Below are 16,355 nucleotides of genomic sequence, written 5' to 3'. Positions count from 1 at the left end.
TTTCACAATCAATAGCTACGCATATTCTTTTATGGATCTTTAAGTTAAACAAAGCATTGGCATTTTTTAAAATATTAAATATTAACTAGTTATAAATGAAAAGTTTGTACTAAATTGAACATAAATTATGTGATGTATCATTCTTTTTTTAAATGAATACCATGTTCAAAATAAATGGACAATACATAACCTCTCACTATAAACGAAATTAAAACAATATGTAAAATGATATTCTTCGACTAAATAAAAATATTTATTTCAATTTTCATATTTGAAATACTAATATCTTTGAAACGTACAAAAGAATTATGACACTAATTGGAAATAAATGAAAATGTATGGTATAATAAGCTTCGTTATTTCAAACTCTTGAAAAGAAATCGAACAACTCCGAGGGTTATTCGATTTTAATTAAATATTGATTTTCTTTTCGTGGAAGTGATGTCCCCCCTTGAGAAATCTATTAAAGTTCTAAATGAAATATTTATTTTAATTTGCATATTCGGAATACTAGTTCATTTATATTAAATAAAAATTAAAAATAAGATTGTATAATATTATAGGAAAATTAATAAATTATGTCATTTAAAACTTTCTGAAAAAACTTCAAGTTATATGATTTTAATAAAAAATAGATTTTCAGAAAATTGATTTACAGAAGTAACATTATTCTTCACTTTTCAGAAAAAATTGAGTCAAATATTTATTTCAATTTTCACATTCGGAATACTAGTTCGTTTGAATAAAAAAAAATTGTGACCATGTAATATTCTCAGAAAAATTGATTTTCTATTCGTAGAAGCGATATATCTTTGGAGATAAATTATAGTTCGCATTTCAAAAAAGATTTCAATTAGAAGCTAAATACAAATCTAAATCGGCTTATATACAGCGTCAAAAGGCTCGAGCCTGTGTTGCCAGAAAGAGTATCGACTCACCTGATATAAAACGAACCATCGTAATTGCCACTTTGCCGAGTCGGCGGTCCGCTTGTGCAAATATCCAGTCATCGAGTGATCGTAATGAGCTTTCTCCGAAAGCATCACCAATTGCGAATCGTTCACCCTCACTGAAACATGTAATAAATGTTCCATGTGAAATGTGTATACAGAGATACATATACATAGAGAATACATATGCATACATAATATACATAACTAATGGGTCCAGGTGCGTTCCGTTTAGTCATTTGTATTACAGAGTTTGGATTTTGGGGGTTGAAAAATTTCAAGTTTAGAAGTCTAACTTTTCAGATTATCAAATTCAGGAACTTTAAATATTCACATTTGGAACTGATAGAAACTGTGAATTTTTTAATTTGAGGACTGAGAAATTTCAAGTTTATGGATATTTAAATTTAGACATTGTAGTCAGGGAATTTTTTAATTCTAACCGTCACTGTAACATGTAATAAATGTTCCATGTGAAATATCTGTACAGAGATATAATATTACATATGCGTATACAACTAGTGGGTTCAGGTGTGTTACGCGAATTCGAATGTGTATTTCAAATTTTGAGTACATACTGCATATACACATGTAGGACAAGAAGATGTAGAGATTTTAAAGTCGTTCAATCGATTACACGTGTCTGAAACTATCGAAAAAGATACCGAACACGATTATTGTTGATTTCACGACGACCGACGTCAATGACGACCAAGTATTGTCGTCAACAATGAGTTATAGAGCTTTAACGTGCTTCCAGTTGATTCTATGTGTCAAAAATTACCGTAAAGGATACCAAAACACGGCTTTTATCGATTCGACGATGATCGACGTCGATGACGACAGGTTCCTGTCGTCAGATCGCCGCCAAAATCTATACAGCAAATTTAGGGAATCTCGCGAATCCACCCTCAAAATTTCAAGTCGAGGACCCGAAATTGTGGTCTCCAGCGTGGCTCAGACAAACAAACAAACAAATGCAGATCAGATCGTCTCAGGAGTCTCGCTACGTTCGGCAATGAAAATGAAAAATGTTAACTGAAAGATTTCGTTAGAAAAGATAATTCATTTTTTGATACTGTCGTTTCATAATTATTATAGATTTAAGTATTACAGGTTGTATTATGACTGATGCTCGTTACGTTGCATAACTGCGTGCAATGGTCGAGATCAACGGAGGCTCATTAGGAAACGTTTCCATGCAGTACTTGAAAGTTTTCGAAGGAAGTTTGAAAATTTAATGTTCTCGATTTGGAGATTTGGAAACCTACAAACTTCTTGATTTGGGAATTTAAAATTCTCTTAATATCTCGATTTGAATGTTACTCAACTTGAAAATTTGAGAACTTCATAATTTCGAAATTGAATGATTTAAAAATTAGAAAATTTCTCAATTTGAATTTTTAAGAATTAGACATTTCTTTATTTAAAAATGAAAAAATTTCACAGTAACTCAAAAAACTTGATGATTTGTCTATTTGAAAATTGAAAACCCGATCACTTTTCACTTTAACTCTTTATGAAGTTGATAATATTTTAATCTAAAAATTTGAAAGTTTGACATTTTCTCAACTTATAAACTTCTCAATTTGAGAACTTATTAACTTGAAAACTAAAAACCAGACCGCCCTTCACTTTGAAAATTCCTGGATTTATAAATTAAAAAATTTGACAATAACTCAATTTGAAAATTTAACTTGACAATAACTCAATTTGAAAATGTAATAACTTGACAATAACTCAATTTGAAAATTTAAGAACTTGACAATTTCCTAATTTGTAATTTTTAAAACTTGACAATAGTTCAATTTGAAAATTGAAAGCCCGACCACTTCTTAGTTTGGATATCTCAGATTAAAAATTTAAAAACTTGACAACTCCTCAATTAAAAAATTTGAGAACACTAATTTTTCAGTTTAAAAATTTCTCAGTTTAGGAACTTGATATCCCAATTAAAAAATCGGAAAATTAAAAAATTTGAAAACCAGACAATTTTGAAATCTTCTTTAATATTGAAAAACTTGAAGCTTTACTATTTTACGAGTTCTAATACTTCACCACTCCTCCATTTGAAAATTTAACAATCGTCAAGCTTAAAATTTCAATCTGTAAATTTCAAAGCCTCCATACGTGACAACTTAAAATATTTCAAACGAAACAATTATTCAAAAAAAGCTCGAAAAACCCTTCATGCCCCAGTAAAGCAATAAAAACTAACACATACAGTATCAATAATAAATGACCGGAGTGTCATAATTTTGTTTAACATATTAAAGTGTCGTGTGCAAAAGACATTACTCTTGAAATGATCTGATAAGTTAGGAGCGTGTCGCATTAAAAAGCGTATAAATACTACTTAAAATAATCGATACTTCGTATTTCTATGAGAGCATAAAATTTTTTCTAAAATGATAATCAGCGAAAATCCCAATACCGTGTACTATTCGTGATGAAAACGTGCACGTAGGTTTAAGACTCTCGATAGTACACGTATTCGAAATATAGGTCTGTGAATCGCGTGCGTTCTGAATATTCTTGCATGAAATTAACACGCGACGTACAAAATTGCGACAAGTTTGCATACATTAACGTCGAATATTGGATTACGAACGTTTCGATAAAGTTTCACGGATTATCAAACCGCGAATTCTACACGTTGCTTCTCCAGTGATATTTACGTTAACATTGTTTTGCTTGGTCTGCAATTATAATATCGGCAACTTACGTTGGGGATTACTTCTGTATACTGAAGATTAGCGAATTAAACCGCATCGAGCAAATTCAATGTGTGGTGATATTGGAATATGATCCTGGATATTGGAGATTTGGGATTTCGGATTTGGAGATTTGGGGATTTGGGGATTTGGGGATTTGGGGATTTGGGGATTTGGGGATTTAGAGATTTGGGGATTTGGGGATTTGGGGATTTGGGGATTTGGGGATTTGGGGATTTGGAGATTTGGAGATTTGAAGGTTTGGAGAATTGAAGATTTGGAGATTTGGAGATTTGGAGATTTGGAGATTTGGAGATATGGAGATTTGGAGATTTGGAGATATGGAGATTTGGAGATTTGGAGATTTGGAGATTTGGAGATTTGGAGATTTGGAGATTTAGAGATTTGGAGATTTGGAGATTTGGGGATTTGGGGATTTGTGGATTTGGAGATTTGGAGATTTGGAGATTTGAAGGTTTGGAGAATTGAAGATTTGGAGATTTGGAGATTTGGAGATTTGGAGATTTGAAGGTTTGGAGAATTGAAGATTTGGAGATTTGGAGATTTGGAGATTTGGAGATTTAAGAATATGGGGATTTGGGAAATTTGAGATTTGCAAATATGAAACGTTTGATATTTTGTAAATTTGTAAGTTTTGAATGTTAGAAATTTGTAGATCTGGCAACTTGGAAATTTCTAAATAGCAAATTTGGAAATTCGAGGCTTTCTAAAATTAGGTGTTTAGGAATTTTGGGATTTTTAGATTCAAAAATTCTGGCCTTTGAGATTCTTGAAATTTGGTGCTTTAAGAATGTAGAAATATAGGAGCTTGTGAATTTAAAAATTTGAAAATATAGACATTAAGGAAGTTAGAAATTTAGGATTCTGGTAACTTGCCAATTTAGAAATGTGGAAATTTCTGAGTTTGGAAATATAAGAATTTAGAAATTTTTGAAACTTAGTAATCAGAAAATTAGAAAATTAGAAAATTAGAAAATTGGTAAATGGGAAAATGGGAAAACTGGACAATTGGAAAATTGGAAAATGGAAGAATTGGAAAATTGGAAAATTAGAAAATTAGAAAATTAGAAAATTGGAAAATCAGAAAATCAGAAAATTGGCAAGTTAGAAAATTAGAAAATTAGAAAATCGGCAAATTAGAAAATCAGAAAATCAGAAAATCAGAAAATTTAATCATTTAGTAATTCTGAGATAAAGTAGATAAACAATTTAAAAAAACTGGAATTCTTAATTTCTAAAATGTAGAAAGTTTTTAAGTTAAAAGGAAACAGCAGCACTTTCCGTTTGTTCTTGTCTATCTCGTTCATATTTGCGCGAAAGAGGTACTCAATTTAATCAATAGTTACCGTTTGATCATTGTTTCAAACGACGATTATTAATGGTAATCTGATTTAATTGAGCTTCACTTTATCGTGAATCAAATAAACTCGATAAAGGCAAGAGATTTCACAGAGATCTCTTCATGCGAATCCTTCAGTAAACATAACAGTTCACGGTCTCAATGTTTACGGAGTTAAGAGCCATCATACTTGTATTCATACTCTCAAACCAGATAAGCTTTCTTACACATCAACGTGTGCTATTATGTAACAACTTAGGAAAAATTATTTTCTGGATGCTTCAGAGAACTTGCGAAATTGGAAAATTGGGAAACTGGGTAAATGTGAAAATGGAAAATTCAGAAAATGGGAAAGTGAAAATTGGAAACAGGGAAATTTGGAAATTGAGATATTGGGACCTTGGAACATTAGGAAATTGGAATTTGTGCGCAATAACGTAACAACTCAAGAAAAATTATTTTCCAAATTGGAACATTAGGAAATTGGAAAATTAAGAAATGTGGGAAATGGAAAATAACGATATTCGAAAATTGGAAAATTGGATAGTGGAAAGCTGGAAATGAGGAAAATGGGAACGAGGAAATCAGGAAATTGAGAAACAAGAAAGGTTGGAAACAAGGAAATGGGGAAATGAGGAAATTGAGAAAATATGAAAATGCGAAATTGAGGAAATGATAAAGTGGAAATTGGTACATAAGGAAAGTTGGAAGAAAGGGAAATTAGGACATTGAGTTTTGAGACCTTGGAATATTAGGAAATTGGAAAATTAAGAAAATTGGGCAACTGGCAAACGAGAATCTTCAAAATAAGGAAAATGGCCAAGAGGAAGTTCACAAGTGGAGAAATGAAAGAAGGTGGAAACAAGGCAATTGGATTATTAAGGAAATGGGAAATTTGAAAATTGGGAAATTGGGAAATTAGGAAAGTGGGAACGAGGGAAATTGACAGAGTAGAACATTGAGAAAATAGGAAATCTTGAAATTTAGAAATTGAAAAATTAGGAAAATTTGAAAATAGAAGGTTAGGAAATTGGGAAAGAGGAAAAAAAGAAGTTGGGAAATTGGAAAATTGAGAAATTAAAAGAATCGAATAGTAGAAAATTAGGAGGTTCAGAAATTGAGAAATTTGGAAAATTAGAAAACTGGAGAATTGGAATATTGGGAAATTGGGAAATTGGAAAACTGGAGAACTGGAAAATTAGGAAATTGGAAAATTTGAGAACTTGAGAATTTAAAAATTTGAGGATTTGAGGAATTTGGGAAATTAAGAATTTGTAAACTAAAAAATTAAAAAAACTATTTATTATACATAAAAATTTTACAAATTAATCATAATTTAAAAATGTAGTAACTGAAAAGCTTTCAACCGCCACAATCATAAAATCAAGAAAATTAAAAAATCTCAGATACGATAAAAAAAAAATACCAACGATCCATTACAATTTTACTAAAATATCAATGAAGTATTAAATACATTTGACATACAGAATAAAATGTCACACCTTTCTATACACTTAACTCCTATTTCAAAAAAGTGAAGAGACCTTTTAGCTGTTCATGTTTATAAAATCGCAAAAACAAATTTTTAATTTTTCTAATAGAACTATAGTTTTACTTTAGAGACTCCATTAACGAAATTCAAAATAAATCCTAGCAGACCAGATATAAAAACGAACGGGAAAAGAAAAAAACATGTAAAACCTTGTCGATGACGTATGACATTGTTTTCATCTGTGTCCTGGGGCTTGTGTTACCCCAGTTGAAAACATAGAAACTTTTGAAGATAGGTTCTTCCAAGTATGTGTAAAAATTCCTCGGGAGAATATCGTTACAGTAACATACGAAAGTTTCAAGTGCAGTTGTATCTGTAAGATGGATTTACAGTTGGAGCGTGTAGAGATTGTATTATTGTATACCACATGGTTTCTGAATCGTGAAGATTCGAACTACATTTGAACTACATAAGAGAACAGTAATATAACAAGTATATTGATTTGATGGTTGAGGTTTGATGAAAATGACTGGTGTAAATTTTCGTTGGCGTTTGTTGATTTAATTAGTTATATGGAGATCATTCAATATTGCAAGATTCCAATACTGGGGTTTATCAATGCATTCCAAGTTTGTCAATTGTCCAATACAAATTGTTAGTTGGAGTATTTTCATGGTAAGAAGTTTCTACTTTTTTTAATTGGCAGTGTTGTAGTCTTTTAATCTTCCAATTTTCGCCTTATCAATTATTTAATATTCAATTTTTCAGTTTTTCAGTTTTTCAGTTTTTCAGTTTTTCAACTTTCCAATTTTCCAATTTTTCCATGTTCCCATTTTCCAACTTTCCAACTTTCCAATTTTCCACATTCCCAAATTCTCCAATTTCCCAATTCCCCAAATTCCACAAATACCAAATTCCACAAATTCCAAATTCCACAAATTCCAAATTCCACAAATTCCAAATTCCACAAATTCCAAATTCCACAAATTCCAAATTCCACAAGTTCCAAATTCCACAAATTCCAAATTTCCCAAACTCCAAATTCCCCAAACTCCAAATTTCCCAAATTCCAAATTCCCCAAATTCCAAATTCCACAAATTCCAAATTCCACAAATTCCAAATTCCACAAATTCCAAATTCCACAAATTCCAAATTCCACAAATTCCAAATTCCACAAATTCCAAACTCCCCAAAGTCTAAATTCCCCAAATTCCAAATACTCCAAATTCCTGAAATTCCGCAAATGCCAAATCTCCCAAATTCCAAATCTCCCAAATTCCAAATTTCCCAAATTCCAATTCACTAAATTCCAAATTCCCCAAATTCCCCAAATTCCCCAAATTCCCCAAATTCTCCAAATTCTCCAAATTCCCAAATTCCTCAATTCCCCAATTCCCTAATTCCCAATTTTCCCAAATTCTCCAATTCCCAAATTTCTAAAATGCCAAATCCGTAAATTCTCACATCCCTAAATTTCTAAATCCGTAAATTCCCATATCCCTAAATGTCCACACCCATAGGAATTCCCACATTCTAAAATTCCCACGTCCCAAAATTCCCACGTCCCAAAATTCCCACGTCCCAAAATTCCCACGTCCCAAAATTCCCACATCCCAAATTTCCAACTTCTTAATTTCCCAAACCCCTCAATTTCCACACCCATAAATTCCCAAATCCCTAAATTCCTAAATCCTACATTCCAAAATCCCCAAATTCGCAAATCCCTACATCCCCAAACCTATCTCAACCATCTCAAAACCTGAATCTCGAACTTCTTCCAATTCTCCTTCCTCCAATGCATTATTGCATTTAAATCTGAAATCTAAATAATTCCCAACGCAAACTTTCCTGCAGTCCATAAAACTCTCTTTTTCGCGTTCTTATCTCGCGATACAATATTGCATTTGAAAGTTTCGTCGCGATTCCACGAAATCTTTCATTAAATCGAGCCAAGACGTCTTGAAAAATGTATTTATTATCAACTGAAGTTTTAAGTTGGCTGGCGAAGCCGAGATTACGTTTATTACCCACCGGTTCTTTGCATCTTCGGGCTGAGCATGATCACAGGTTGTTGCCAAAGGACGCTTCCTTTCGCGATCTCCACAATAAATATTGATTGTCCAGAATACCTTGTATAGGATGCTATGGTGTAGAAAATAGCACCGTGCTGTTGTTATGGGCTGCACGGATGTTTATTGTGGCTAAGTACCTTAGGAACTCCGATTTCTTGAGTTTCAACGTTACTCGTCCACGGATCTGAAAACAACAACGCATCTCTTATTTTTCTCGTAAAGATGATGTCAAGTTCCATCGAAGGTCAATTTTGCAACAAACATCGTGTTGCCTTTAAACGATGTAGGTACATTTTTAATATACTACATGAATTTTTAATATACACGTGAAGATACTGTTGGTGGTAACAAACATTTGTTCGTCAATCACTTTCTCTTTACTATGCCGTTTCCATTTTAGGCAATGTGTGACAATGCTGTTCTCTACGCGAGCACATTGCAACAAAATTTTTGACGATTAAATTATTTTTTCCAAAGATATGATTATGCTTTAACTTTTTTAGAAAATTCAAAAAATATGTAATTTCCAAATGTTACAATATCGTACATTAGTGTAAGGGTGCTCCCATGGTGCCTAAACTTGGCGTTACCTCTTATTTACATGTAACGTACTTTTGTAGGATTTGTTAATACTCTTATAAAACGTGGTGAAGGCAAAAAAGTGCGATTCAAAACATATGAAAACGATCGTTCAATTGAAACGATGACGAGCGAGTCAGTAGAGTGAGCCACTATGGCGCTATGTAATCTCCAATGACATTCGCGAAACTATACATACTGGAGCAGGATTATTTTTAAACAATAGGTGAGTCTTATTTAAATTGGTTTATTCACGAGAAATGAATAAGTGAACATTATTTGGAATTGTTCTGTTCATTACTTGACTGAGTTTTGACAGAAAGGCTTCTCATTAAACGTTTAGGCTGTCGCGGCGTATGGGCGCTTGATCATGATCGCGCTCAGCTGGAAGGCTCGAAGCCATCACTCGCTTCAGTTTTTTCTTAATAATTCAAAAACGAAGCTTCGTATCGCATTTTTGCAAAGGGAAATGTTGTTCAGAATCACTGGCCCTATTAGTTACTTCCGCGAGTTACACTAATTATAAGACATCTGTATATTGGACCGTCATACTGAGAGATATGTTCGCGAAAGCCACTAAAGGGACACGTCATATCTAAGAGGTTAACCTTGGATCCCTTCCTGTCATCAATTCTAAATCGTTGAAGAACTCAAATTTCCGCTTCCAAAAACTTTCCAATATTCTACCCAGTTTTTCCAAGTGATTTAGTATTCAGAATCCCCGTTTCTTTTCCTCCAACCTCGTTAAACAATTTTAACCGATTGAAATTCTGCAAGGAATTTTGTTCGAAAACTTCTCACCCACTTGGGAGTTAAATTCGTACACGTACTCGAACGTGCTGGTTATATTTATCTTATGTTAAGAACTAGAATTAGTTATGTGTTAGTAATTTAACTATTTAAAGTTAAACCTTGTTTAAACTTTGTGAAACCAAATCTGGTTCTCCAAAGCTATTCTCAACATGTATATTTAAATAAATAAATATGCAATTTTCACTTATTATAAATATGTACCAATTTTTAAAAACTACAAATGAAAAGAATCATATAACATACATAAACAAATTTCGTTATGAACATCAACACGTTAATTAATCAGTTCAACAACTTTTAATTTTGTTTCACCACATTAACGATCTCACATTCTCTGCAATCAACGGCTATTGTAATTTTATATTCCTTTTTATATTGGAAAAAGGATAATCCAGGAAGTTGTGTATCGAAGTTTCAATAATGTACACCGCAAAATAATGAATTTTCACGTTGAGATTATCATAATACATAATGGAGGATAAAGGAAGATGAATTTGTGGATTTTTAAGTTTATGAATTTTGGATGTTTGGTGAGTTACGGATGGGGAGATGTGGTAATTTGGTAATTGGGAAATTGGGGAATTTGGGAATTGGGGAATTTGGGAATTTGGGAATTTGGGAATATGGAGATTTGGTAATTTGGAGTTTGGGGAATTTGGAATTTGGGGAATTTGGAATTTGGGGAATTTGGAGTTTGGGGAATTTGGAATTTGGGGAATTTGGAATTTGGGGAATTTGGAATTTGGGAAATTTGGAGTTTGGGGAATTTGGAGTTTGGGAAATTTGGAATTTGGGGAATTTGGAGTTTGGGGAATTTGGAGTTTGGGGAATTTGGAGTTTGGGGAATTTGGAATTTGAGGAATTTGCAATTTGGAGAATTTGGAATTCGCGTATTTGGAGTTTGGGGAATTCGGGGAATTTGGAGTTTGGGGAATTTGGAATTTGGGGAATTTGGAACTTGGGGATTTGGGAATTTGGGGAATTTGGAATTTGGAAGTTGGGGAGTGTAGTAATTTGAGAATTCGGAAATTTGAGAATTTGGGAATTGGGGTATTTAGAAATTGAAGAATTTGAGAATTTGGAAATTTTTGAATTTGGGAATTGAGGAATTTGGAAAATTAATAATTTGGAAATTTATAGATTTAGGAATTTAGGAATTTGTGGAATTAGAATTTTGGGAATGTAAAAATTGAGGAAATGGGAGATTTAAGATTGGGGTAATTAGAAGTTCCTAAATTCATGGTTTTAGAAGTTACAAATTTGTGAATTTAGCAACTTGCAAATTTGTGAAATTATGAATTTGTGAATTTGAGAGTTTAATAATATAGAAATTTAACAATTTGAACATTTGCAGATTTACAAACTAAAAATTTGACAATTTCTTGATTCCAAAAATTAAGCGTACAAGAATTTACAAAATCTCGCGACTTCAACCTATTAAATAATCCAAGCATTTCAACGAATCAGTGCTCACGAAAAAGAAAATAATCCCGGTTAATTGAATCGAGACAAAATTTCACGAATCGATCAGTGTTCTTTCGTTTCGAGCAACAACTGATACGTGTAATGAAACAAATCATTCAAATAAGGGAATATTTATTTTAAATCTCGCATCTGTTGTTTGCCTGACTCAATTAAACATTCTGAATACCTTTCTGTCTCGCTTTCTCCCCTTTATACCCGCGCCCCATGTTTCCAGCGAATAAAATGCTTTTATCCGGTATCGAAATATTTCCAGCAAATTCATGGAATTAACGCATTTTTATTCATTCGGATATTCATATATCTCGAAGAGAATGTTCGTTGATATTGCTGCTGCGATTTGCAGAATTTCATTATACGCATCGCGACGTTTATTGTCAAAAATTTAGCATTTCCTAGAATTTCAGGATAAAGGAATTGGTACGTTTCTGACATTTTGGGGTTTGAGGGTTTGATCATGTGAAGGCTTTGAAATTGGGGATTTAAGGATTTAGAGATTTAGGGAAGAGGAAATTTTACAATTTTTTAATGTGAAAATTTTGGATTTGAAAGTTTGATAAATTGAATATTTGAGTACGTAGACAGCCGAAAATTTGAGAATTTGAAGATGAAGAATTTGGGTACTTTAGAATATTGGGATTTGGGGATTCAAAAATGTGGAATTTTAAGATTTGGGGATTGGGGAATTTGGGGACTTGGGAATTTGGGGATTTGGGGATTTGGGGATTTGGGGATTTGGAAATTTAGGGATTGGGAGATTTGGGAATTTGAGTATTTGGGGATTTTGGAAATTTAGGGATTTGAGAATTTAGGGATTTGGGGACTTGGGGATTTGGGGATTTGGGGATTTGGGGATTTGGGGATTTGGGGATTTGGGGATTTGGGGATTTGGGGACTTTGGGACTTAGGGATTGGGGGGATTTGAGGATTATGGGATTTTGGGATTTTGGGATTTGGAGATTTGGGGATTTGGGGATTTGGGGATTTGGGGATTTGGGGATTTGGGGATTTGGGGATTTCCGGATTTTGGGATTTTTGGATTTGGAAATTTAGGGATTGGAAGATTTGGAAATTTGAATCTTTGAATATTTTGGAAATTTAGGGATTTGGGAATTTAGGGATTTGAGAATTTAGTGATTTGGGGATTTGGAGATTTGTGGATTTGGGTAATTACGACTTGGGGATTGAGCAGTTTAGGAATTTGGGGATTGGGAGATTTGGAAATTTGAGAATTTGGAGATTTTGGAATTTAAAAACTTAAAAATTGTGGAATAAGAGAAATTCAAAGTTTAGGAATTTGGAAACCTTCAGATTTAGAAATTTTGGAAATTTTGGAAATTTTTGAAGTTTAGGAAATTTAGGAAATGTTAGAACGTTAGAAAGCTTAGGAAACTTTGAGAGATTAGTAAATTTTGGATACTTAGGAAATTAACAATTGAGAAATTTGTCAGTTTAAAAATTTGGAAGATTCGGTACTAGGGAATTTACAAACTTGAGAATTTACAAATGTGGGAACTTGGATATTTGGGAATTTGAGAAGCAGCATAGAGAAGTTCAAAAAGTTAAGGATTTGGATATTTGGACATTTGAGGATTTAGAGATTTGGGGATTTGAAGGTTTAGGGCTTTGGAGATTTGGGGATTTGGCGATTTGAGGATGTACAAATGAAAAATTTTAGAATTTTGGAATTTGCGAATTTAGAGATGAGAAAATTTTACAATTTTAGAATGTGGAAATTTTTAGTTTAAAAGCTTGACTAATTGGGAGTCTGACTATAAGTAGAAATCTGCAAATTTGATAATTGAAAGGTGAGAAACTTAAAAATTTGAAAATTTTATAGATTTGAAAATTTGTCCACTTTAAAATTTCCAAATTTGAGGATTTTAAAGTGAGAATTTGAGATTTGAGAATTTTGAGTTCGAGAGATTGTGAAATTAAGGATTTGACGATTTTGATATTTGAAAACTTGTGACTTTAAAGCTGCAAACTTTGGAAATTTGAGAATTTTAGATTTTGCAGTTTTCGATTTGAATATTTGACAAATTGAAGAATTGACAATATAGAAATTAAAAAATTTGAGAATTGAAACCTGAGAGATTTTGAAATTTCAGAACATGGTGGTTTAGGAAATTTTTGAATTGTAAAATTTAATCTTTGAATTTTAAAATTTAATCGGTTCTAGACAATTTACACATTTAGAATGACAATTTAATGGTTCCACCCTTGACAATGTAGAGGTACCAAAACTGAAAAATTAGGAATTTAAAAATGTGGAAATTTTTGAATTTTTCTAATGTAATAATTTTGAAATACTGAAATTTTAGAATTTTTATATCCTGAAATTCTAATTTGATCTTTATGAATAACAATAAAGTAACTTGATTCGTCAATTCAATTTACACTGAAAAATCTTTGTAAATATTCCCTTGTGTTATTTAATCTCTATTGTTCAATTTCTTCTCTAATTATACTTATACACTTATATTAATAATGGAAGGATTGAAAGACCTACGAACAAGGTAATTATGAAAGTTCTCTTTGTTAATGATCCGATATAAAACGTAATTATTGGAAGCGAATATAACTAAATACCTCATTACAACAAAACAGTACTTATATTTTAGAAAAGAATCGTTGATTCGATCTATAATTATTCTCATTCACTCTTTATTGCAGTACTTTGATTACAGTACGCTCTCGTTATATTGCCACGAACGAGATTATTGTATGTGAAAATTATTGAAATTCACAATATGAAAGAATGTGCTATAATTTTACAATTATTTCGTATTAACATTTTTATAATATTATAATATTTGTAGTATTATTATAATATTATTATTTATGATAATAAAACGTTGCTACTCCTTCATAATATTGTAATTATTATTTAGTAATTATAATATTTACTAAATATTTATTATTTGTCATTATTATTTATAATATTATTATATTAAATTATAAAATTTGCATTTTGTAATATTGTTACATTATCATATTACAATATTAATTTCCTTCAATATTATAACACTTGAATATTAAAAACATAACCTATAATAATCTTTAAACTTCACCAAGGTTAATATTCCCTATGAAAGTTCACATGAAACGGCGATATAACGAGAGTCACTGTATTTCGAATTTACACCATCCACAATCTATCCTCCAATTAATATGCATGGAAAATATAATTAAAAATTTGTCAAGCCTACACAAACGTGATTGAATTTGAACTGTATCGAAATTTAATTGAAATAATTGTATTCTTTTAAACCTTTCTATCGTTTACCGAAAGTTGCAGCAGTGTGTGAAATTGGTACAAACAATCCATTGTTAGTTGTTTGCTTTCGTTGATCAAACGTAAACATGCCTCTTATATTTGCAGGGGCATAATGTTATTTTTAATAAAAGTCTTGGAAAAATATGGTGAAATCGTTAGATTTTTTAATGTTTATATGAATATATGCTTGTGTTGATCTTTTAGTGTGTTTTGTGCATTTATTGAATTTTTAACAATTTAATTTCGTTTCGTTTCTTTGATTCCATGTACTAATAGTTTCGTAGTTCTGTCTTTTTAATGTACTAGTTATTTCATCTTCAATATTTTTTCTCCAAATTTTTGTAATAGAAGTTATTATATTGTAGAATTGAATGTACTTGTATTCGTCATGATAAAGTTATTTATAATTTTTTTAAATTTTATACTTCTTTGTAATTTTATTATAACAATCATAGTTTTGCAATAAATCGATATTTTTATAATAGGATACACATTTACAGGGATACATATTTAGGTTACTAAATCCTTATTTTTTACTTACTAAAGTTACTAAACACGAACAGCCCGATTTTTTTTATAATAAAATGGCAGAAAATGTTTGTATCTTCACAACACTATTAAAAAGAAATATTATTCGTCTCAAATACTCTTAAAATAAATTGTGATTAACATAATGTAGACTTATTTACAAAATCCCTTAAAATTTTATCAATTTTAAGAACACAACAACAATTATATACTACAGTTAATAATAGGAAAATGAAATTCAAATTAACAGCTTAAAATTCTCTGTTAATTAACACCTGTAATTGCAGAGTGAATTATAAAATAATTAGCAGCATAACCTAGAATTCGTCAGATTTGTTCAGCAAATATTCTACGTCAAAGATTGAAGGTTGATTTCACGAATAAAATAACACAGTAATAAACTAAAATATAATTTATTATAAAAAATCATATAATAACACTGCAATATCATTTTATTATATAATAAAATAAAACGGATAATGTAATTAAATTTTGTCAATCACGAAAGTAATAGCAAACATAACCTAAAAATGGCAGCGAGGTACAATCGACACGCTTAATACCGTGATTGAAACAGTACCTGTAATTGACAGCTAACAATTTTACAAGTTATTCGACGAACAGAGTATGAAATCTTTTAATTGTGCATCTACTCAATTACTTTCAAGCGTTGAAGTGTATAGAGTACGTGCACTAATAAAATTGAAAATTGATTATAACAAAATGGAAAAACTTTCTGAAGAAAATGATTTATTTTTTTGAAAGAGTTGTAGTTGGAAAATGAATACATATTCAACCAAATAATTAAATATAAATATATGGGCCATTTATTTATTTTATTTTGAAAGAAGCGTAATTTATGTTTAAGTTGAAATATTTAAAAGTTTGTGTTTCAACGAAATTCAAAGTAGATTACCAATGTATCCTCCTAAAGTGTATCTAAGAGTTAAATTTATAATTCCTATTAAAATAATAGCAATTATTAAGCGAATGTCTCCTTACCAAGAATGGACTTAAGCCACCTTCAAAATTAACATTTGTCATCAAAGAAACAGCCCACATTCGATATAATTTAAAAAGCTTC

The 16,355-nt window shown here is 31.2% G+C and overlaps 2 protein-coding genes across 5 annotated transcripts in view; one reads left to right on the top strand and one right to left on the bottom strand.

The window, feature by feature from the left end:
- The window catches only part of LOC100876585 (opioid-binding protein/cell adhesion molecule homolog), a 657,546-nt gene that overhangs the window by 629,293 nt on the left and 11,898 nt on the right, over positions 1-16,355 (top strand). The window lies entirely within an intron of this gene.
- The window catches only part of LOC100876695 (ras-specific guanine nucleotide-releasing factor 1), a 120,582-nt gene that overhangs the window by 95,316 nt on the left and 8,911 nt on the right, over positions 1-16,355 (bottom strand). For all 4 annotated transcript variants that reach the window (XM_076540135.1, XM_076540132.1, XM_076540133.1 and 1 more), the window contains exons 2-3: positions 8,549-8,773; positions 939-1,069 (exon numbers count right to left, since the gene is read on the bottom strand). In XM_076540135.1, coding sequence (XP_076396250.1) covers positions 939-1,069; positions 8,549-8,576 — 159 coding nt within the window. In that variant the 5' untranslated portion in view covers positions 8,577-8,773. The remainder of the gene's footprint in view (positions 1-938; positions 1,070-8,548; positions 8,774-16,355) is intronic.

This window comes from Megachile rotundata, chromosome 15 (genome assembly GCF_050947335.1).
Source record: "Megachile rotundata isolate GNS110a chromosome 15, iyMegRotu1, whole genome shotgun sequence".
Taxonomy (NCBI): domain Eukaryota; kingdom Metazoa; phylum Arthropoda; class Insecta; order Hymenoptera; family Megachilidae; genus Megachile; species Megachile rotundata.
This window is presented reverse-complemented; position numbering and strand designations above follow the sequence as displayed.